This window comes from Vespa crabro, chromosome 12, assembly GCF_910589235.1.
Source record: "Vespa crabro chromosome 12, iyVesCrab1.2, whole genome shotgun sequence".
Classification (NCBI taxonomy): Eukaryota; Metazoa; Arthropoda; class Insecta; order Hymenoptera; family Vespidae; genus Vespa; species Vespa crabro.
The window spans coordinates 4,790,820-4,815,819 of NC_060966.1; the positions used below are offsets into that span (position 1 = coordinate 4,790,820).

The 25,000-nt window shown below is 33.7% G+C and overlaps 1 protein-coding gene and 1 long non-coding RNA gene across 12 annotated transcripts in view; both read left to right on the plus strand.

Annotated features, from left to right (window-relative positions):
- The window catches only part of LOC124428482 (diacylglycerol O-acyltransferase 1), a 139,033-nt gene extending 129,998 nt beyond the window's left edge, over positions 1 to 9,035 (plus strand). For all 11 annotated transcript variants that reach the window (XM_046972561.1, XM_046972565.1, XM_046972557.1 and 8 more), the window contains 3 exons: positions 786 to 964; positions 6,191 to 6,341; positions 6,830 to 9,035. In XM_046972561.1, the coding sequence (XP_046828517.1) occupies positions 786 to 964; positions 6,191 to 6,341; positions 6,830 to 7,006 (507 nt within the window). In that variant the 3' untranslated portion in view covers positions 7,007 to 9,035. The remainder of the gene's footprint in view (positions 1 to 785; positions 965 to 6,190; positions 6,342 to 6,829) is intronic.
- A 5,824-nt stretch (positions 9,036 to 14,859) lies between these two features.
- The window catches only part of LOC124428483, a 22,142-nt gene continuing 12,001 nt past the window's right edge, over positions 14,860 to 25,000 (plus strand). The window contains exon 1 of the long non-coding RNA XR_006943188.1: positions 14,860 to 14,969. This is a non-coding gene — a long non-coding RNA (uncharacterized LOC124428483). The remainder of the gene's footprint in view (positions 14,970 to 25,000) is intronic.

Sequence of the window (25,000 nt, forward strand, 5' to 3'; positions counted from 1 at the left end):
TCTTTCCACAAATGTGCTACGAATGCCTTCGGGCGGCAGTCAAGAGACTTGACCTTTGTACCGAGCCTGCATTATTAAGTCCTTTGCTCGGTGCAAAAGGGACCGCGGAAGCACGTGAATGATGCCGCGAGTCGAAAGCACCTGGTAAATGGGATGATGCAGAAGGGGTAGGGTTCGGGGTGGGATGGGAGGAGGAAGAGGAGGTGGTAGTGGTAGTGGTGGTGGTGGTTGGAGCTTGGAAAACGTGGAAAGGGTATATATACTAGCCAGACTCGTAAAAGGCATCCCGAATGAAATAACTTCCAAATTCTTGTTAACGGATAATTCCTCGAAAGTATGCATCTACCAAAGGGTATCCTTGGTCTGTTCCCTTCATTGCGTTTGTCTTTGACCTTACCTTTCCTTTACTCTCCTCTCCTCTCCTCTCCCCTTCTCTACTCTACTCTACTTTACTCTACTATCCTATTCTCTATGCTATCCTCTTCTTTTCTACTTTTATTCTCATTCCTTTCTTAATTTCGAGTCGAATGATTTCAAGTCGCGTCATCCAACTTTTGACGCATTTTTATCTGAATTTTTTCTTCTTTCATGAACTTTTCTTTTTCTTTCTCTTTTATTCTTTTCATTTTCTTCTGCTTCTATCGATATTAATTATTCCTCGTCATTAACACATTTTTGATTGATGTTTATCTGACCATAATAGGGTGATAGGGTAAACCTGGAATGTGTTGTCTATCAATTCACGCAATTTATTTTGATAAAAAAATAATTCATTATTATTTCAGATACCGAATCATTTGATGTGGCTATGCTTCTTCTATCTGATATTTCACTCGTATTTAAATTTGATGGGCGAATTATTACACTTCGCCGATCGAAATTTTTATTGCGATTGGTGGAATTCGAACAATATCGATACATTTTGGAGAAGTTGGAATATGCTGGTACATAGATGGGCCGTAAGGTGAGTTTATTAATATCATTAATATATCATTTTATAACTTTGAATTATTATCGATCGTGTAGTATGGGATAATAGTAAATATTATCATTACGAAGCCGTGAATGTATATACCGTATGTAAAGTATATAATATATATATAGATATAAACATAAAAAAAAAGAAACCACTTTCAATTTTTCATTGATAGATTTAAGAACGAATCGATTGTTTTAATATTAAGATATAATAAATAGAAATGAAATTTTTCATTAGAAAATATTTATTGGTTAAAGAATAAAGTTTTTTATGAGTATATATATATATCTGATAGGGTAGGTTATTATAATTACTTTATACATTGTTGGTATACCTAATCCAAGTAAGTACGATAGTTTATAATTACGTTATCCGTCTGCACTACTGAAGATAAGAAGAAGAATAAGAATAATAATAAGAATAAGAATAAGAATCAGAATAAGAATAAGAATAAGAAGAATAATAATAAGAAGAAGAATAATATGAAAAGGAAGGAACAAGAAAAATAAGAATAAGAATAAAAAGGCCAAGGTATGCGGACTAAAGTGCCCGAAGAATTTTTCCTTACACAGAGTGAAAGGTACACGGAGTAGAACATTATGGATAGAGAAAAAGAGAGAGAGAGAGAGAGAGAGAGAGAGAAGAGAGAATGGTTAGATGGGAGGATGGGTATGGGAGGGAGTTATGGTGGAAGTAGTTCAAGAGTAAACAGCAAAAAAGAAGCAAAGAAAAGGTAAAAGGTAAAAGCAAAAGAAGAAGAAGAAGAAGAAGCAGAAGAAGAAGCAGAAGAAGAAGAAGAAGGGGTAGTAGTAGTCGAAGTGAAAGAAAAAGGAAAAAGAAGATGTTGAAGATGAAGACGAAGAAGAAGTAGAAGAAGATAAAGAAGGGAAAAGAGAATGAGAAAGAGGATGAGAAAGTGGAAACACGATGAGAACTCAGCATCCTCCTGTAAGCTGGACCTTTGATCGAGCTTCTTCCTTTCTACCGAACCGGTTAAACTTCGTTAACGAGTGTGCCTCTCGCTTTAAGAAGATTTAATTACATTTTTCGCGAGTGCCGCGTTCTGTCTACCCGAGACTCAGCTACCTACCTTCTTTTTCACTCTCTTTCTTTCTCTCTCTCTCTCTCTCGTTCTCTTTTTCCTTCATCCTTTTTCTCTCTTTCTCTTTCTTTAGCTTGTTCTAGTTCGCTATTTCTCTCTATCTCTCTCTGTTTCCCTTACCCTTTTTCTCACGCTTTACCTTGTTTTAGTTCTCTCTCCCTCTCTCTCCCTCTCCCTCTCTCTCTCTCTCTCTCTCTCTCCGAAAAGTAGGAAGAGAAATTTCCGTGGATCACGGTTTTCTTCTAAGCTAAGCGTAGCATCGTTTTCCGCCAAGGTTTGTTCCTACACTCGCTATATTCTCTCTACATTTTCCTTTTTCCTACCATCCCAACCACCCATCAACCCACCCATTCCTCCCATCCCAACTTACAGAGCCTTTTCTATATTTCTCTCTCTCTCTCTCTCTCTCTCTCTCTCTCTCTCGCTCTCTTTTCAGCCTGCGTAAATTGCAACGCGGCTAATTATTTTAAATCCTATTCCGACGTATCTTTTTCTCTCTCTCTCTTTCTGCTTTTTATTTTTTTTTCCCCCCTTTTCATTTTCTTTGTTCCCTTTCTAATTTTCTCTTTCTCTTTCTCTCTCTCTCTCTCTCTCTCTCTCTCTCTCTTTCTCTCTCTCTTTTTCTCTCTGACACACGCGCACACACACAAACACACAAATAAGGACTATTTTACTACTGTAGGGCCACGCGGACCATACACGCGCGATGTTTTCACGTCTAGATTTCTGAGGTGGTTGAAGTTTAAAAAGCATTTTCCTCCGGCAACGAGGTAGCTACTGATAAAAAGAGCTTTTCGCAAAAGGTAGGAAACTTAGCTCTCGGCTGACTTCAAAGCGAACCCTCTTTGCGATTCCCCGAACTCGATGATCGTTCCCACGACGTATGTACATATGTACGTACTTATAGTTATATACATATGTGTATATATATATATATATATATATATATTTTTTTTTTTTTTTTCATTGAGAGAGATTCGATTTTTCAGATAAAACTCTTATTTTGACAAGCACTCAACTATACCAATGTTTATTTTGTTATTTTTTGATCTGTCGTTTAAATAAATTAAAATCGCTTCTGGTATGACGTTAGTGAACCAAAAAAAAAAAAAGAAAAAAGAAAAAAAGGGCTCCTCTGACGTATAAAAAAGATATAAATAGAAAAAATAGGCAAAAGAGAAAGTAGAAAATAACCACATCGGATTACATATTTCTCTCTCTCTCTCTCTCTCTCTCTCTCTCTCTCTCTCTTTCTCTCTTTATAGTATCAGCAAAGCTTTTTACATTAGTTTTCCATGCTTTTCTTTTCTACATACCAGAAAAGGAGAAAGAGAGAGAAAGAGAGAGAGAGAGAGAGAGAGAGGGAGAAAGAAAGGACGAATGAATTAAAAAGAAAAAAAAAAAGATTCTCTTCTGAGCCACAACAACGACGACAATGATGACGACGACGACGACGACGATGACAAGGAAGCAACTAATATAGTCGTCTTTTCAGGTTTGTAATGGGAAAAGCCGATACGCATCGCAATGTGCGCGCACTTAGAACGCTGTTTATTCCCTAGGGCACTTATAATGTCTCTATAACTAGAGATATTTCCAAGCGTCTCTCTCTCTCTCTCTCTCTCTCTCTCTCTCTCTCAACCCTCTCCTTTCTTTATCTGCCTCTCTCTCTCTCTCTCTAAAATGAGAAAATAAAGAAGAAGAAGAAGGAAGGAGGAAAAAAGGTAAAGGAAGATGAAAACGAAGATTGCTATACGAAGAAGGAAACTGAGGGAAAAAGATAGAGCGTAGGAGGTTAAGGGTTGAGGAAAGTTCGAGAGGTGGGTGGCGAATGGGGGTGGGGATCTAATGGGAGAAAGGCAAGTAAAGGAAGGATGCCAGGAAGGGACAGGGAAATCTTCTGAAAGGTGCAACGCGCGTGAAACTCTCAGAACTGTCGTCTTCGAAGACGACGAAGATGACGACGACGACGACGACGACGACGTCTCACCTTTTGGATTTTCTTCCTTCCTTCTTTCCTTCCTTCCTTCCTTCCGTCCTTTCCTACTTTTCGTTTTATCCCTTGCCCTTTACCTTTTCCCACCCTCCTACACCGTCCATTACACGTTTCTTCTCTTCCTCCATATTCCTCTCTTTCTCTTTCTCTTTCTCTCTCTCTCTCTCTCTGCCACTTTAGAATGCATCCCTTCTGATAAACCATCCCTGCTAACGATCCCTTCCGGAAAATCCCTTTACCTTACGATTTCTCCTGCTTTACTCGTAAAAGAAGAAAAAAGAAAAAAAGAAAAGAAAAATCGTACCAATAAAGAAAGATCCTTTTTCTACGATCGAAAAGAGACCACCGAGGAATATTCACTACTATCGCTATTAATGGATGATGATAGTACTGGGCGGGGGGCGGGGGGTCGGGGGGGGGGGGAAAGGAGGGGGATGGAGGGGCGATTAGATCGAAATGTCACAAAAGTTTCTCCAAGTTGAATCGTAAGTTTTCAAATGATTATCGAGATTAAAATCGATTTTTTCTTGCGACTCTTCTCCTTGTCTTTTTCTTTTCTTTTCCTTTCTTTTCTTCCTTTGCACTTACTTTTCTTCTCTCTCTCTCTCTCTCTCTCTCTCTCTCTCTCTTTTTACCTCTCCCCTCTCCCTCTGTTCCTTCCCTAAAACTCAACCTTTTAGTTATAAATCATGTAAAACGTTTAGTTACGAAGGCTCGGATTTTTCTTTCCTTTTTTTTTTTTTTTTTTTTTTTAACAATACAATCTAAAAAGAAAAAAGAAAAAGATATGAAGAAGAAGTAATAAGAGGCGTGGAGACGGGGGGGGGGGTTTGGAGGGCAGGGGAAGGGGGGAAAACATTAAATCTCTCGAAAGTCTCGAAAGAGGATAATTGATTTGTAACGTCGGTGAGGAGAACTTTTGGCAAAGCCTATACTTGAAGTTTCGATACTATTCCATCCTGAAATCTTATCCCTGTCTCTCTCTCTCTCTCTCTCTCACACACACACACACACACACACGTAGACACTTTCTATCTATCGTCTCTTTCTTTCACTTTCTCTGCGTGCCTTATCATCGAGTACCTTCTTGTTTATACATTCTAGAGTCTACCATTTCTAGATGCTCCATATCGATAAATAAGGTATTAAAGTCGATAAATCGTTGCAACGTTGGTAGGAACGTCTACCGACGATATTTATCGCTAATTGCTTTTAGCTTTGTGACTTGTTTTATTTTATTTGTCGTTTTTTCTTTTTCCTTTTTCCTCTTTTTTTTTTTCCCCCTTCTTTTTTCTTCTTTTTCCTTTTTTCTTTCTTCCTCCTTTCTTTTTCCCTTCTTTCTCCACCCCTTCCTTTATTTTCCTCTCTCTTTTTCTTTTTCCTTTTTCTTTTTTTTTTTCTTCCTTTTCTATCCTCCTTTTCTTGGCCCCCTTTACTTTTCTCGTAGACTTTAAAGTTCTCGAAGAAACGTTGTTTGCGAAGTTACGATAAACGTTTTGGAATAATAGCCATTCGATAGTTCGTTTTCACGATGGGCAGGGGAGGAAGGGAGGAGGGGGAGGATAAAGGGGGGGAGGATGCGGTAGTAGAATGAAGTGGCCACGGGGATTGGGGGTAGGGATAGGGTTGAGAGTTAGAGTGGGAGTACGAGTATTGGTCGGGATTCAAGCCGAGATTGGGGTTGGGTTTTTCAATTAATTAACGATCGGACCAAACCTGTAATTTACACTTTATCGGATTCTTTTATATTATATAAGCAAGTTTCTTTTTTCCATCTCAATTTCTCTCATCGATGATCCCATCAACCATTTATTTTCCTCACATTCCACCTTCCAATTTCTCTCATCATTATCATCTAACAAATTGCAATTAATTGTATATAATGCCCGTTTCATTTTATAACGCATTCACGACTTTCGTAAAGGATATTTATATTATTGTACGATATTAAAACTTGTCCGTGTTATCCCATTCTCATTCTATTTTTATCTTTTTTATAATCATATGGAATATAATGCGTGTGCTTGTAATTATTTATTTATTTATTTATCTATTTATTTATTTATTTTTTTTTTTTCTCTTTTATTTCTTTCCTTTTCTTTTCTATTTACAGGCATCTTTATATACCGGTCGTCGAGATGGGTTATAGCAAGACGACGGCATCTATTACGGTCTTTTTCATAAGCGCATTCTTTCATGAATATCTTGTCAGTGTACCATTGAAAACATTTAAAATTTGGGCATTCATGGGTATGATGCTTCAAGTGAGTATTTAAACATGGATTTAAGATTGGAATAATAATTTATTCTCATCGATATTATCAATCGATTAACTAGTGTCGTAGGAAGACACGTTCCATGCAAGAAGTTTTGGAAACTTTCCTTACTTCGATATATATATATATATATATATATATCCTCCCCCCTCTCTCTCTCTCTCTCTCTCTCTCTCTCTCTCTCTCTCTCTCTCTCTGTCTCTCTGTCAATCTGTCTTTCTCGTTTGTATAGTACTTCGTTGATGCATACATTGCTGCCGGAAAGTTTCCTTTTAGCGTACTCGTTATATGTACGGTGACAGGCAAAGAGAGAGAAAGAGAGAGATAGATAGATAGATAGAGAGAGAGAGAGAGAGAGAGAGGAAGATAAAGAGAGATAGAGAGAGAGAGATATATAGAGTATGTTCTAGAAATCGCGTGCCTTCGTAGTTTGCAATCGACATAGTCATCGTAAAGCCGTGAATTATCCTTTCCAGATGCCGTTGTCCGCGTTGAGCAAGCTGGTAGAGAGACATTGGGGCGCCAGGTGGGGTAACATCGTCGTTTGGTCGAGTCTCATCATTGGACAACCCCTTTGCATTCTGATGTACTATCACGACTATGTGGTTACTCATTTTGGGGAGACACTGCTCGAGGATTATTCGATCGTATAAAAGGAGTATAATTTATGAATTGGAAATATCAATAATGAGAGAAAGAGAGAGAGAGAGAGAGAGAGAGAGAGAGAGAGAGAGAGAGAGAGAGAGAGAATTAAAGGAATAAGATAGAATGAAAAAGAGTAAAGAATTTGTATCGTTAAAAATTTGATAATTTCAATTGACACTAGAATTATTTTTTTAATACTTAAATAATTGCTGATCGGTGTGTCGATTAAACGTTTTTCTTTTTTTCTTTTGTTTCTTTTTTTTTTTTTTTTTTGATTTTTTTTCTTTTTTTTTTCTATCTTTCTTTTTTTTCTTTCGTCGTTTGTCTTCTAAAAAAAAAAAAAAAAAAAAAAAAAAAAAAAGAAATATATGCATCATAGGAAATAGAAGAAAAGAAAGAAAAGAAAAAAAAAGAAAACAAATATGTCTAAGATCGAGGATAGTACGAGTGCCTTATAAATATATATATATATATATATATATCTCGTCGTGATTCCTTAAGTATTTCTTTTTTTTTTTTTTGTTTTTTTTTTTGTTTTTTCTTTTAAAAAAGAAAACTTTCTTTTTCTTCTTATTATTTCTTTTCTCTTTCCTTTCTTCTTTATTACAATTAACAACGCGTACACTTACGTATTATAACATCGTGGCAATTAACGTAGTTGGTATTTGGATAAATTCTATAATAATGTTAATGTAGACATTCTTTCGAAGAAATTATACATGTGTATGTGTCTGAGAGAGAGAGAGAGAGAGAGAGAGAGAGAGAGTAAAAGAGTGTATGTGTGTGTGTGTGTGTGTGTGTGTGTGTAAGAGAGAGAGAGAGCAAAATTCTTGGATTTAACAGTTAAATTGGATTTTGTTAGAGAACAAAAAAAAAATAGGAAAAAAGTAAAGAAGGAAAAGAAAGGATGAAAAGGAAAAGAATAATGCACGTACATATATTTAAATTATTCGCCATATATGATATCATGGTGCACAGATCGCTTGGTATAAAGGTTAACTTGTATTTTCTATGGAAATGCTTCTACGTTTTCGATTTCATACTTTATATATATGTGTATATGTATATATGCTACTAATGAAAGAAAAACACGTTCCATTTCTGGTAGCTGGTAGATAATCATTTACTCGAGAACGTAGTTTTAAACGTTTCGTTAGATATCAGAATCATAAGTTTTCAATTTTATCTTGCAAAAAAATTTTCTAATTTCCCAGGTGCTCTTTGGATAATATATATATGCACGTTCGAACAAATTTTCTTTTCTTTTCTTTTCTTTTGTTTGCTTTTTTCTTTTTTTTTTTTCTTTTTTTTTCTTTTTTTTTTTTCTCTTTTTATCCGAAAAAGAGCACAAAATTGACGAAGTCCTCTTAACACTTTCCCTTTCTTTGTACTTAAAGAGACTAATCGGAAAGTGTAATTTCTTAAAGAAAAAAAAAAAAAAAGAAAAAAGAAAAAAAACAAGAAAAAAACAATAGAAGGCAAAGAAACAAGTATAATTAATACACTTTCGTTATTGTCCATTTTAAACGATTAATTTTATACATGGTTCAATCGAACACGCCGCGAATAAGATGTCAGTTATCAAACTACCAACAGTTTTACATGCTCCATGTATATATATGTAGAATGAGCGATAAGTCCTTGGGTGGGCCAAAAGTTCCTACGTGATTTTAAAAGTCAATTACTTTTTTTCAAGACTTTTCAAGTCTTATAATTTTTACAGGCTAGCAATTTTACAAGCTAGGCTTGTAGTTGTATAATTTGAACAAAAAAAAAAAAAAAAAAGAAAAGAAAAAAAAAAGAAAAGAAAAAATAAATAAAAAAGAAAAAATAAAAAAAAAAGAAAAGAAGAAAAAAGAGAAGAGAAATAGAAAAGAAAAATTGCCCTTAATGATTTCGTAAAAGTGTAATTGACGTTTAATATAATTTTAGAATTTTTGGCTCATATGAAAACTTTCAATCCGCCCTATATATTTATATATATAATATATATTCAGTGCCACAATTTATCTAAGAAAAATAAAGATTTTCCACAGATTTTCTCTATTGCAAAATATATTCCTAAGATGACTGATCATAATTTATTAGCGATTTATTATTATCGAATAAACGAGAAAGAGAGAGAGAGAGAGAGAGAGAGAGAGAGAGAGAGAGAGAGAGAGATGTCTCTTACGATATTTATCTTTTCTTTTATTTTTTTTCTTTTATCTTTTTGAAATTTTTTTTACTACTATCCCATCCATCGAATAAGAGTCCAACAAGTACCTTCAAGGTTCGTCGCTGAAAATCTAGCCCTTTTCTCTTCTTCTTTTTTCTTTTCTCTTTTTTCTTTTTTTTCTTTTTTTTTTCTTTTTGCCTTTTTCTCCGAGATTTACCCTCCTTTTCCTAGTTTCTTTCTTTATTCCCTTTCCACATCTTGCTCCTGGTAAAGGGATGGGGAGTTTCTATGATATAGAATCGTTTCGTTTTCTTTTCTTTTCTTTTTTTTTTTTTTTCTTTTGCTTATCGACATTTTGATAAGACATACATACCTATACACACACACACACACACACATATATATATATATATATATATATATATATATATATATATATAAGATATAAACAAGATGGGCCCATAAGTTTCTAAATGATTTTAAAAATCGTTTATTATTTCTAAAGATTTTTTAGACATCATTTTTTGATTTTTTTCTTTTTTTCCTTTTTTACTTTTTCTTCGCTCGTCGTAAAAACTGCACGAGGCGAGCCTGAGAATTTTTCGCCCAACCTTTACTACATATGAACGTACATACATACATATATATATATATATATATATATATATATATATATATACCTATTTGTTTATAGCCGAGCAAATTATAATCGAACGAGTAATATTAAGAAACGAATATGTAAGTCTTAAGTAAAATATATATATATTGTAATGAATGAAACTAAACCAGGGCGCATATTCCCGAGGTGAGCTTTGAGAAGAAGGAAGCCAAGCGTAAGAGGTTTAAGAATGCACTGAGATGGAACTAGCGAAAATGCATAAGAGAAGAATTTCGAGCATTCGTCCGAAACACAAATATGAAACAATATGACGACCGTATATATATATATATATATAGTATGATCATATCGTTGGATCACGATTCCTTTTTTAGAATTAATCAAACGATAAAAGAAGATGAATAGGGGTAGGAGGAAGATGGGGGAGGAGGATATATTGTACAATAAAATGAATATATCGTTAGATCGAACGTAGGATAATTAATCTGTTATTTATTTTCTTAAATAAATGGCAAATAAATTTTATATAACACGTACGAACGAGACAAATGTTACCACGTAAAATATTTCCCCGAATATTTTCGATTATTGATTCAATAATGATCCTTAAAATCCTTTTATAAAGCCGCAAAACCTTTTTTCCTCTCTTTTTTCTTTTTTAATTTTCTGAAACATATACCTACAAATTTCTTCATTCTTTTCTTTTCTTTTTTTTCTTTTTTTTTTTTCATTTCTACAATATCGATTGCAATTTTTTAATATCATCCGTTCATTATATAAGATCACAACAAACAAGCACACACACACACACACACACACATATGCACATATAAATACACAGAGAAAAAGTACCGGAGCCTCGTAAAGTTTCTTTTATTTTGTAGCAGAAACGATATCAGCGGCAAGCAGTTTTCTGAGAGAAGTAAAAAAAAAAAAGAAAAAAAAAACAAAAGAAAAATGAAAAAAGAAATAATAAATGAGAAAAATGAAAAAAAGAAAAAGAAAAATGAAAAAAGAAAAAGATAAGATAAAAAGAAAAAAGAAAAGAGAAAAGAGGATGCTAGTAGGGATGAGCTTTTGCGGTGAAATACAAAGGAAAACCCGTTTCCCCTTCCTTACTCTGGAGGTCCTCCCCACCCACCCCCCATCCCTGTCATTCCGCTTCTTCTACCCTCCGCATCCCTCCCTCCTCCTCCCCCCCCCATTACATTCTCATAACCCCACTCTCTGTGTTCCACAAAAAAAAAGAAAAAAAAAAAAAGGAAATAAAAAAGAAAAAAGAAAAAAAAGTAAAATATAAGGAAAGAAAAGGAAGAGGGCAAGTAAAAGACAATAACAAAAGGTAAGTTTCCCAAAGAAAGGTATTCTACGATTCGTGTATCGTCGTTGTAACGTTAATAGAGAAAGAAGCACCGTTGTCAAGGAAGAAAAGTCAGTATGACGACAAAAAGAGAGAGCGAGAGAGAGTGAGAGAGGCAGGAGAAGAAAACGAGCATGCTATAGAAAAGGAAAGAATGAATCGACCATTACGAGATAGAGATAGATAGATAGATAGATAGATAGATAGATAACATCCCTTCAAATTTCTTTCCCTTTTTATTTATTACTTTTCTTTTTCTTTTTTTTTCCCCTCCCCTTTTCTTACACCATTTCTTCTTCTTTCTATTTCTTTTTTTTTTCACCCCTATTTTCTTTCTCATCTTTTTTCTTTCTCCTTTTTTCTCTTCATTTTTATTCTTTTTTCTTTTTTCTTTCTTTTTTTTTTTCTTCTTCTTCCTCTTCTTCTTCTTCTTCATCTTCCCTTTCGATGGAAAATCGACGAGAATGAAATATCTCTCCGGGAACGTGTCTCTTTTTACCTCTTGATGGAAACAGAAGTCAACGACAGAGATAAAGAGAGAGAGAGAGAGAGAGAGAGAGAGAGAGAGAGAGAGAGAGAGAGAGGGAGAGAAATGGTTAGATCGAACGAAAAGAAGAAAGAAAAGACTTTTTCTCTTATTAAATTCACTTTACCTGTGCTGAAATAAGAAAACAGAAGAACCGATCGCAAGGCTCATGTATATACACGAATATAATGCTGACGAAAAAAGATAGGAAAAGAGAAGAAAAATGAGAGAAAGAGAGAGAGAGAGAGAGAGAGAGAGGAGTGAAAACAAAAGAAAAGGAAGGAAAAGGAAACGAGGAAGAAAGAGGAAACAAAAAAAAATAAATAAATAAATAAAGTAGAAGTAGGAGGGATAGAGGTAGAGGAGTATAAGGGACTGGAAAGAAGAAAGGCGTAAAAGAGAATGAAAGTGGTGGATGGATTGAGGTGGCGGGGAGGGGGAGGAGAGGGGAAGGGAGGGTTGTGTCTGAGTTGAGGTGAGTTAGTATCCAGTAAAAAAGTAGTGGGAGAAAGTGGTATATAGGCTAGGGTTCTCGAAAGGAATGCTTTTTTTAACCGACGACCCTTGGGCTTTCCTCTTGTCTGATGAGACTCGATGTCACTGAAACCCGTTTGCCCTGAGGAAAGCCTGGCGATGGATAAATTAATGATGCAGAGGGTTCCCCGTCGACAGTCGAACATACGTCTGCGTCACCACGATGTATACGCGAGCTTGTTAAATGGCGTCCAAGTACGTGACGGACATAGCATGTAAGTACGTGTTCTAACCCTCCTCCAGAATCCCTGCAAACCTTAAGACCCAAAGTTTCTCTTTGGACCTAACGTTATATCTAACTTTAATATAATGAGGGGGATAAATACGGGATGGAGAGGTGAGGGGGTGAGAGACCCTTCTTGCCTTGTACTTGATATGTATGTATATGAGAGAGAGAGAGAGAAGATACGCTATACTGTTCGTCAATTTTATAAATTTTAATAATATCAATAAAAGTTGTTGTTACGGGATGATATCGTAAAAGTTGGACAATTCTTTTCTTCGTCTTTTTTTTCCCTTCCTTCCTTCCTTCCTTCCTTCCTCTCCTGTCTTTCTTTCTTTTCTTATTTTCTTCCCCCATCCCCCTCATCAGCCTCTTAATCATTTTTTATTCTCCAACCACGAATTTCAATTTTATTTATAATATATAGAAAATAGAGAATCATTGTTTTGTAATGTCGTTTAATATCAAATCTATTTTATTCGTAACATTTTTCTTTTTATTTATTTATTTTTTTCCTTCTTTCTTTAACTACAAATAGATATCGATTGAGAAATTATATATTTAAATGAATAATTGAATTACTATCGTTATTATTCTATAAAAAAAAAAAAAAATATTGCGAGTATTATGTTTAACGTGTTGAATCCTTCCATGTAAAATAAGGGATATAATATGAAGTTATATTTTTTTTTTTTTTTTTTTTTTTTTACTTCATCGTTCAACAATGATTCGTATAATTAAATGGGATAATAGGAAAGGGATAAAAATTCTTTAATTAAAAATTCTAAAAAAAGAAGAAAGAAAAGTGGAAAGAGCAAATGATAAACATTGAACAATTTTCCAATTCGAAGTGTGAAATTTTCGTTCGTTAACCCAAAAACAAAAGAGAAAAAAAAAAAGAAAAAAAAAACAAAAAAAAGAAAATAAGGACGAAAAATGAAAATTTGTCGTTTCATATATTTCGACAAACTTAGTCTATATATTTTTTGAAAAGCTACATAGACTACGACGTAGGGAATACAAAATTCAGGATAGAGATACGACCGGTTTATTTTATACGACGGGAAATGAATTATCACGTCCGGAAGAACTTTAAAACAAACTAACTATCCTATGAGTGTACATAGATGTGCCTAATGAAAATTCGCCTAACACATGGAGTAAGTTATTTATAGTTATATTGTTTTTTTATTTTCTTTTTCCTTTCTTCTTTTTTCAGAAGTATCACAACGGATCCATTTAACGAATTAAAAATCCCTTCAAATCCCTACATGTATATATACATATACATACGTACATACATACATACATATATACATATATATATATATATATATATATATATATATATATATATATATATATATATTCCATTTCCAACGTGGGAAACGTCGAAGTATATTTGAGTAACGGGTCGCTCGAGTCTCTTTGAACGTCGGCCCTTTTTCAACGTATAACGCGAAGTACCGTGAAAAATCGTAGGAATTTCTCGAAAGAGGGAGAACGGAATAGGTGAGTAACGGGGAGTATGGGAGAGGGAGAGAGAGGTGTGGAAGAAAAGGAAGAGGGGTTGTGTAGTAGGTGATGGTGTTGGGGATGGTGGGTGTCGAGAGGGGAGGAGGTGGATAGAAGAAGGAGCGGTTGGATACGTAAAAATTTCATTTTTCTCAAGGAAGCATCGTGATAAAAAGAAGAAAGAAATGGAAAAGAGAAAGAGAGAGAGAGAGAGAGAGAAAGAGAGAAGAAGAAGAAGAAGAAGAAGAAGACAGATAGATCGGCTCTGGTTCGGTGCAAATTGAAATATTGTATGAATTTCACGCTTGAAGATTAGAAATCAGTCGACGTAAATTCATTTTCCAATCTCGAATGGATAGAAAGAGAAACAGAGAGAGAAAGAGAGAAAGAGAGAGAGAGAGAGAGAGAGAGAGAGAGAGAGTGAAGAAGGGAAGGAGAGGGAGGGTAAGTGAGAGAGAAAGAGAGAGAGAGGTGATGTAGCATGCTCGAATAAAGCTTCGGTTGGTCTTTTGAATCCTCCCTCTCTCTTTTCTCTATCTTTCTTGCTCCGCAGAACGTTCGCGTTATCCCGTAAGGTGGATTGCACGGTGTCGACGTTGGCGGGGGTGAGAGGCGAGGGAGAGGGGTTGATGGTGGTGGTGGTGGTAGTAGTACGAAAGAGAGAGAGAGAGAGAGAGAGAGAGATGGAGAGTGAGTGGGAGAGGTAGAAGAGTTGGTGGAGGAGGAGAAGGAGGAAGAGGAAGAAGAGGAGGAGGTCGGCAGTGGCGTGGCAGGGCAGAGAGCAGGCAACTGAGAGAGAAGAAGAGAGAGAGAGAGAAAGAGAGAGAGTGAGCAGGGGGTAGCTGGGGAGGGTGGGAGAGATATGGAGGGGGTGCGAGAGCGCAACACGATGCTATAAGGGCGGGTACGCAGCCGAGTCTCCGCAGTGAGCACCGCGACGCCTCCGAAGACGAATCGTGCGGAGAATTTAGCCGGTGTGAACGTTCGCTAACACGAGGCGTGCCGTGTTCGATCGTGATCGGAGACGTGCATTTTTGTATATATTATTATTATACATACATAGATATATATATATTGAAAAAAAAAAAGAAAAATATACATATAGATACAGATATACGCATTACTCCTACGCATCACACTCACACACATCTACACACACGTATATATATATATATTTTTTTTTTTCTTTTTTTTAATATATATGTGTATACGTACACATATATATATATATGTATATATACATGTAGTTATACATACATTTTCATTTTCTTCATACGACCCTTTTTTTTATTATCTCTCCCTTCTTCTTCTTCCTTCTTCTCCTTCTGCCTCCTTGACTTCTTCTTTCTCTTTTTCGTTTTCGTTTTCTCTACGTATCTGTCTGTCATTGAATCTCATCTTTTCATCTGGAACTAAGGCGATGTGCAGTGGGTGAAATTTGTTCCGCACCTTTTCTCAAGGCCGAACGATATTCCTTGGAGAGGAAGACGAAGGGTACGAGAAGAAATAGAAATAGAAATAGAAAGATAGAAGGAAAGAAAGAGACAGAGAGAGAAAGAGAGAGAGAGAGAGAGAGAGGATTCGTCTCGAAGAAAGCCTGCGCTGCGGTTCGATCCACCCTTTTCAACGGATCCTAAAAATCCTTTTCGACGAATTGCAATTTTTACGTTTTTATATTCCCGTGCTTTCCTTCCTCCCCACCTCGCCATCCATCCCTCCATCCCTTTATCTCTTTCTCTCTATCTCCGTCACTGTCTATCGTATTCATTCATTTTCTCTCTTTCTCTCTCTCTCTCTCTCTCCTTCTCTCGAGGATTTTCTCTCCCTTCGCTCATCGAAAGGTTGGTATTCACGTTTCGACTTAGAAAATATCGAACATTATATATGTTACTCTTCTCATTCTCCTATGTGCAATAGTTTCGTATTACGTCGAGCTACGTGAAATCTGTCTGCACGTTTATTGTCTCGATGTCCAAGCGCCTCGCCCATTCATGAATCTCTCTCTCTCATCTTCTTTGAATTTTTTCTGTTTTACCTTTCTTTCATTCTTTCGTATTCTTTGTTTTTTCTTTTCTTTTTTCCTTTTTTCTTTTTGTTTGTTTTTTTTCTTTTTCTTTTTCTTTTTCTTTTTTTTTTAATTTTTTCTTATTCTTTTTTATTCTATTTTCTTTCATTTATTTTTTTCCCTTCGAAAAGTAGAACAGTGAGAGAAGCAGAGAGAGAGAGTGAGAGAGAACTTCAATATCACGCTTAAGAGAGAAAGGGAGAGAGAGAGAGAGAGAGAGAGAGAGAGAGAAAGAAAGAGAAAGAAAAAGAAAGAAGAGAGAGAAACAGAGAGAGAAAGAGAGATAGCGTGCGTTTTAATTAGTTACTTATAATCAATACCAGTAGATACGTTCAATTTTAATGTCGAATTTTAATGGAATAAACGATGCGATGTGGTTTCAATCGATTCAATTGGATTGAATTAACAATTAGTTAGTGATCGAAGACTTCTAGGAATTATGTTGAGGCCGAGGGTAGACAGGGTAGTCGGGTGGATGAAGAAATCGTACGTACTTGAAAAGATTCGATATAGCCTTTTTTTTTTCTTTTTTTTTTTCTTTCTATGAAATAATAGAATAACATTTCTCGGATAGTTTTTCTTGTTTTTTTCTTTTTCAAATATTTTATAAAGTACGTAGAATTGATGGAGAAAGGTGGAGGAAGGAAGGAAAGGATCAATGTTCGCTTGTTTATTATGACGCATACGTCTATCGTTCCTCGAGTAAATCCGATCCACGTTGGTAGTCACGTTGGTAGTCACGTTGATAGCCATTGAGATTGAATCTAATGATCGTTTTTCTTTTCTCTTTATTTTCTATTTTTTGTTTTGTTTTGTTTCCTTTTCTCTTTCTTTTCCTTCGTTGAACAAAATTTAATATCAAGAGATATAAAAGATCGAACAGAGAAATTCTATTCTCACTTCTTTTATCATCGTCATCGTCATCGTCATCGTCATCATCATCATCATCATCATCATCGTCATTATTATTACTTTTTATTTATTTATTTATTTATTTATTATTATATACTTTTCGTGCTTTTGTCTTTTTGTCTTTCTTCTTTTTTTTTCTTTCGTTTTCCTTTTACTTTTCCTTCGTTGTTTATTTCTTTTTTATTTTATTTATTTTCCTTTTCTTTTCTTTTTGTTTTTTTTCTTTTTTTTTTCTTTTTTTTTTGTTTCTTTTTTTCCACGTCTACGTTAGAACAACAACAGCCCCGTCACTCTCCTATACGATAACAATGAGTCGGCATTTGTTAAGGATCTAAAAGTAATTTCGCGTCGAGGAAAAATGATGGTGGTACCTTTCGAAGTCCCGGTGCGGCGGCACCTTAAAGGCAGACACATGGAAAATTGAAAACGTCTATGCGGATCAGATAGGAGAAATCGACGGTATTACTGTAACGCGATCGACGTTCTACCAAATTAGCTTATTTCACTGAATTCCCGATAGGAAAAGCTTTTATTTCACTATGACATACGTACATCATATATGTATACCTATACGCAATGTATATATATATATATATATATATATATATATATATATATGTAAAACATAAGATGTAAATATAATTTATGTAACTCCATTAAAAAGGAGATTATATTTGTGTTTCGATCAAATCTGATTAGCCCTGCAATTTTATTTCAATTGCAATTTCTTCTTATCTAGCACGTGATTGTTCAAATGTCTTTAATAAAAACCAACAGAGAGAGAGAGAGAGAGAGAGAAAGAGAGACAGAGAGAGAGAGAGAGAGAGAGAGAGAGAGAGAGAGAAAATAATATATGTATATATATATATTACATATAAGATGTTACTTACATAAATAATCATAGGATGTTTGTGTTTAGATTAAATCTAATTGGCCTTTCAATTTCATTCAAAATTTTTTATTATATAACAAGTGGAAATTATACCAAACGTTCAGAATAAAAATCAAAAAAGAAAGAGAGAGAGAGAGAGAGAGAGAGAGAGAAATTTAGTTTCCATTTAAAAACTCATTTGGCATGTAAAAACAAAACAGATTATTTCGCAATTCGATCTAACTATCGTATCATTTGAAGTAGTTCATTGACCTGAATCTGACCGATCATTAAAGATTTATGATTATACGTATATATATAGTTTATGATTATATATATAGTTGTTTCCGTGTATAGTAAAGAAATTCTGTACTAGTCTAGAAAATATAACTACCCTAAAATACTACGTGATATAGTAACATTTATAAAATTTTGATTCGAATGAATGAAATTTTCTTCTCTTTCTCTAATTTTATTTGTTTTTCTTTCCTCTACTTTTTTTTTTTTGTTTCTTTTTCTATTTCACTTTTCTTTCCTTTTTATTAGTTACGAAAAATGGAAACGTATTTGTGGACGAAAAGTAATTGTAAAAAAAAAGAAAAAAAAGAAAAAAAAGAAAAATGAAAAAAAAGGAGTGAGAAAAAAAAATAGAAAAAAAAAGGAAAGATAAACGAGAAAAAAGTATCTCGAAGTTATAAGCAAGAAATAAATAAATAAAAAATAATCCTCTGCGATCGAATGAAATCGATAAAGTTCTATTAGCTAGACTAATAAATAATCGTTTGATAAAAAGAGAGAAAAGGAAATGGTGGCGAGAGAGAGAGGGAAAAAAAGGGGAAAATAGAAAAAAGAACAAAAAAAAGAAGAAAAAAAAGAAAACGAAGGAAAAAGAAGGGATAGGGTTGTGCTTTCTTTCTTTTTTTTTTTTTTTCTTGTTATTTTATTTTATTTTTATTATTCATCATATTCATGAAAGTTCAATTTAATATAACATTGTCCTAATTGACGATCATTGTTCTCCCGAAAACATATAAATGCAAAACTATTTTCGATATTCTATACATGTCATCTCTCTCTCTCTCTCTCTCTCTCTTTCTCTATTTTCCTACTCTTTCTCCTCAGACAACTCTCCTTTGATTATTTAATTATTATTCAGTTTCCTGAGATAAAGTCAATTAGTCGAGTTAGATGGTAACAGTTTTGGACGTATTTGATGAGCCCAGGCAAAGTTCGAGAGCGATTTCGAAGGTTCGCCGTTGTCCTGTCTAGAAGGGCTCCAGTATTTACCACAACTTCCGTGCTAACTAGACTACGTTCATTTTAATAGCTTAACGCTGGCTTTTGCAAAAGCTTCAACCGGAATATCTGTCAGACATGCTTAACGCTTTTCAAATGATCAAAACTGTGTATTATCATTGTTCCTTCACGTAAAAAGAATTGTTCTAACAAGAAACTATTTTCTTTTTCTTTTCTCTCTCTCTCTCTCTCTCTCTCTCTTTCTTTTGTAATTTTTTTCCTTGCTTCTCCCTCCTCTCTTTCTCTCTTCCTCTCTCTCTTTTATACTTTTTAATAAATCCGATTATTTTCGAGGTTCAAAAATGTTAGCAGGGTATCGATATATATATATATATATATATATATATATATTTTATTATATACATATATATATTTAATATATATTATATTATAAGTAACTTAACTAGGAGAAAACTGATAAGCTATTAAATTAGATTCATCCTCGGTAGAAGTTAATTATAATGATTGACATTGCTTCTAATTAGAATAGTAATTATAACTTTGACAAAGTACAACGCACAGTCTAAAGGAAGAAGTAGATAAGAATATCTCATAGTTTGCCCGCGCGCGTACAAGATAGACAGATAGATAGAAAGCAAGAGAGAGAGAGAGAGAGAGAGAGAGAGAGAGAAATACCAGTCACATTCAAAATTAATTATCTTTCGGAAAATGTTATAAAGATCGATAATCGATGTTAAGCAACGAAAATTAAAGATTTAAATTAATAATAATGAATAATGTTAATGACATTAACGTCAAAGATAATCTTTGATTTTTGAAATAATCGAATTTCTATATATTAAAGAATGAAATTTGTCGTAACGTTATTATATGATATTTAATTTTCTGAATGGCTTTCAAAATTTATATTTGCTTTATTACTATCAGATTGATTCTAGTTGAAATAAAATAAAATAGACAAGAGAAAGGAGAAAAATAATTAATAATGAAATATAATTGTAGATTAATAAGAGAATGTAGAAAAGAGGGATTAGTAAAGGAAGAAGGGAAAAAGTAAAGAGGAAGAAAAAGAAGAAGAAGAAGAAGAAGAAGAAGAAGAATTGTCCGATCGAAAAGTTGCGGTTGTTATCGAAAAATAAAGAAAAGGAGGGGGGGGAAAAACAATTAATAACCGTCGATCACATTCTCTCGATTACGAGCAATTTCACGAAGCAACACCGGCAGGTGCTTTCCCGTCGTTTACACATTCTCGCGCCTTTATTTACGAGCGAGATCCACGTGAAAAAGCCACTTTCAGCAATCGGATTTTTCATGCGGACGAGAAATCCTGAACGATCAAAAAAAAAAAAAAAAAGGAAAAAAAAAGGAAAAAAAAAACAGAAAAAAAAGAAAAAGTGAAAGAGAGAAAAATAGAAAAAGAGAGTAAGCGCGAGGGAGAGAGAGAGAGAGAGAAAATAATAATAATAAGAAGAAGAAGAAGAACAAGAGATAAAAGATATTTATCCCGGGATATCTCATTATCTACGAGTAAAAGAAAAAAAAAAAAAAAAAAGAAAAAGAAAAAAAAGGAACGAAAGAAGGATATAAAAAAAAATTGCACGACTTTTATAAAAATCCTGTCGATCGAAATATTTTTCTCTTCCTCCTATTTTTTTCTTTTTTTTTGTTCTTTTTTGTTTTTTTCTATTTTTCTTTATACTTCAATTAAGGGAGAGCAATAGAAAAATTGATAATAATATATACATATATATATATATATATAAATTACGGAATCATCGTATTATTAGAAAAATAAATGACACATCATGAGAGAAAAGAAATGATATAAATAGAAAAAGATAAAGATAAAGATAAAGATAAAGAGAGAGAGAGAGAGAGAGAGAGAGAGAAAACGAGCGTGCTCAACACGTGTTTCCCTTATCGCGTTCATTCCGAACCGCGTAGTTCAACTCTCAAGGCCCCTTCTCTTTCTACCCTTCTCTTCCTCTCTACGTACTTGCCACCCCAATCCCCAACGCCTCAATCTCACCCTTTCATCTCCCTCTTTTACCCAATGTCGAGGACACGGGATTTAGATCGAGGCCCTCTATCGTTACTTTCCACGAGCTTTCATTTTTAATAGAAGAGAGTGAGATCATCACGAGATACTATTCCACGTATAAAGAGTTTGTCCCTTAAGAGTGGACGAACGGAACGAATGAACGAATGAACGAACGAACGAACGAACGAACGAACGAACGAACGAATGAACGTTCTGATTTATTTTGCTTCTCAATAATTCTCTTTTATTTTCTACGTCGGTCGGTCGCTTGCTCGTGTTCGCTCGCGGCAGGCCTCCACTGGCTGCCTTTTGATCTATTGCTCTTTCTCTCTCTCTCTCTTTTTCTATCTATCTATCTCTTTCTCTTTCTCTCACTCCGTCGACAACGATTCATTTTTATTTACGATCCGACACTAGAACCAGAAACTCTTTTCACCTTTTTCTATCTTCCTTTCTCACTTTTTCTCACTCACTCTCTCTCTCTCTCTCTCTCTCTCTCTCTCTCTCTCTCTCTCTCTTTCTATCTCTATCTCTATTTCTGTCTTTTATCAAAATTTCTCTTTCTACGATTTTTCATCTTAGAAAGAAACTTAAAGGAATATGAAAGTAGGATGGCAAAAGTTATTTCGCGATAAAATATTTCATTAGGTATATATTTAGGGTTGAATATTTCGGCGAATTTCTTTTTCTTTTTCTTTTTTTGTTCTTCATTTTCTTTCCCCCTTTTTCTCTTTATCTTTCTTCTCTTTTTTTTGTTTTTTTGTTTTTTTTTTTTGTTTTGTTTCTTTTTCTTTTTTGTAAATTTTTCCCTCTCACCAAAATTACTACACACGTATTTGAATGATATACCGGTTCGAATTTAATCGACAAAAAGGAACAATTTTTATTAATTATATATTTTTCAATGGCTCAAGTAATAACGTTAATACTACGCGATTATATTATTGCCACGTATGTACATACATATATATTCAATTTATATCATTCAAATGTCCTTTGATATTTTAACTTCAATCATAAAATTAAATCTTCTATGTGTTACATATTCAAATATTAATATGCTCGAAAGATATTGTCTAATTATAGTAACATAAGTTAATATCATAAGTTTCATATATATATATATATATATATATATATATATATATATATATATATATATATAAATTGAGTTAGAGAAAGAATTAACTTAACCTATCTCGGTTATTCTACTTGTTAACATTCATTAATGTCACACTGTAATTCTTTTTATCCAAATACAAAAGATAACGGGTGTTTTCTCTCTCTCTCTCTCTTTTACACTTTTTATTTTTCTTTTTCTTTTCTCTTCTCTCCTTCTTCCAACAACGATCTTGGCCTTCGGTAAGCTTTCGAGGACGACCTCAAAACGATGAGACTGATCCTCGTAAGCTCCCCGAGAATAAAAGTTCTCGTAATCGTCGGACGTTGTTACCGAAAGGTTTTTAACTGCGAGACATAACGAGCGTTTCATGCAAATCCCAGTCATTTTCAGAAAGACGTTTCTCTCTCTCGAAATTATAAAGATCGTAGGTAAAACCGTTGTGTTATTCTATTCCTTTTATTCTTTTTGGTCGTTTCTTTTCTTCCTTTTTCTTTTTTTCTTTTTTCCTTTTTTTTTCTCGTTTTGTTTGTTTTTCTTTCCGTTTCCACATCTGTTTCCTTTTCTATCTTTCTTTCCTCATCGTTTCGTTCTTGCGTTTGTTTCTTTCTCTTTTTTCTTTTTTTCCTTTTTCTCTTTTTTTTTTCTCTTTTTTTTTCTCTTTTTTTTTTTAACGGACTCTATCATACCACAAGTAGTACCTCTTTATACAATTTTTTTTTTTTCTTTCTTTTTTCTCTTATTATTATTCATTCGTTCGTTCATTCATTTATATAAATCAATGAATGCAATAGAATGGGTACGAGTGAAAAAAAGAATACGAAAGAATATTTCAGTACGAGCGAGAAAGTTATTAATTATATTATTTTTATTAATTTTTATATTAATATTGAACGTGCACGAGATATTTCGTTGTTGTTGGGGACTTCATTAAAATCAAAAAAAAAAAAAAAAAGAAATGTTTCATTAGGAGGTTTCTTAAAGGAACACTTGAAAGTACTTTCATCTTGTGAAATAATTATAGTAGTTATATACATATATATATATATTTTTTTTTTTTGAGAAAGAAATATTTAAATTGAAACATTATTAAAATTCGAAACATTTTATTTATACATTTTCTTCAAAAAAAAAAAAAAAAAAATAGAAGAAGAAAACAAAAAAAAAAGAAAAAGAAAAAACTTAAAGGTACTTTCATCGTGCGAAATAATTATCATAATGAAATTCTATAAACTACGTATGAAATATTCTATATTGGCATTTTCTTCAAGGAAAACTTAACATTCCATTTCTCTATTTTTTTTTTTTTGTTCTTTCTTTTTTCTTTTTTGCTCGTGAAATAATTGAATCACTTCTATTGCATATCGCTTTATCGTTTGACAATATTAAAATTCGAATTATTATCCTTCTTTTTTCAATATATATATATACATATCCCTCTTTTTCTTTCTTCCTTTCTTTTCTTTTTAATTTTTTTCTTCTTTTTTTTTTTTTAATCTCATCGCCCCGACAATCTTTCGTCTATTTTTACGAGAAGAGAACCAAAAACATTCGAGGAAGAGGAAATTTCTTGCGAGCGATCCAATGTACACGAGAGAGAGAGAGAGAGAAAGAGAGAGAAAGAGAAAAAGAGAGAAAGAGAAAGAGAAAAAGAGAGAGAGAAAGAGAAAGAGTGCAGCGAAGCAAATTCGCGCGTTGGCGTGAAAACTTGCTCGAGGGCGAATACCTAAAGGGAACAAGAGATGAAAGAAGGGTTCCATCACGGATGGACGCATCAACGAAGAGGCAATAGTTTTAAGAGAAAGGTTTGTTCGATTTCCGAGAGAGAGAAAGAGAGAAGGAGAGAGAGAGAGAGAGATAGACTTCACGATATATATATATATATATATATATGTATGTATATTCTCTTTCATCTTTATCAAACATTTATATTTCTTTTCATTTATTCTGTAAATATTGTTTTGAATTTTATATTTGCTCTATGACTAGTGTCTGATCCGATTAGAAAAAAAAAAGAAGAAAGGAAAAAAAAAAGAAAAGGAAAAAAAACTTTTACCCTCGAGAATATATTTATTTTTTCATTTATTTTTTTTTTTTCCTTGTCGTTGAGTCTAAACATAAATAACGTATAGTTGTTCTTCTTCTCATTGTCTTCTCTTTTTTAATGCACATTATATATATATATTTTCATTATCGTATTTCACAATTTTTAATAAAAACGAGTGAAAGATGGACGAGATAAATGAAACGAGAAAGTAACAAAAAAGAAAAAAAAAACAAAGAGAAAAAAAAGGAAAACAAAATAGAAAAGGAAGGTAAAAAGAAACGAATAACAATAACGAAATACAAGTGAACCAATAAAAAATGTTTGTTATAACGTATTGATCGATTCGACGGAGTAAACGATCAATCGATTATTTCTTATCGATATTCGAATTCGTTTTTCGTTTATTCGCTTGATATAAACAATGAGTTAGACAGACAGATAGACAGACAGATAGACAGACAGAGAGAGAGAGAGAGAGAGAGACAGAGAGAGACAATGTCACGTTCCAATAATTTTACAGGGCTTTCGAAACATACGGTTCGTCGCGAGGAACTTCTGACCCTCCTGTAAATCACATTAAGCCCACCAAGTCCTCTGACCGCGTGTAACTGGACCATATATCAGTGAGAACCGCGTGTACCTTCATCTACCCTATCCCACCAATATCCCATCCTCCTCCCTCTAACAAATTTCACCTTCTATCTATCCACGAATATACTTAACTTTGATATTGAACAATCGATTAGATGCAAAA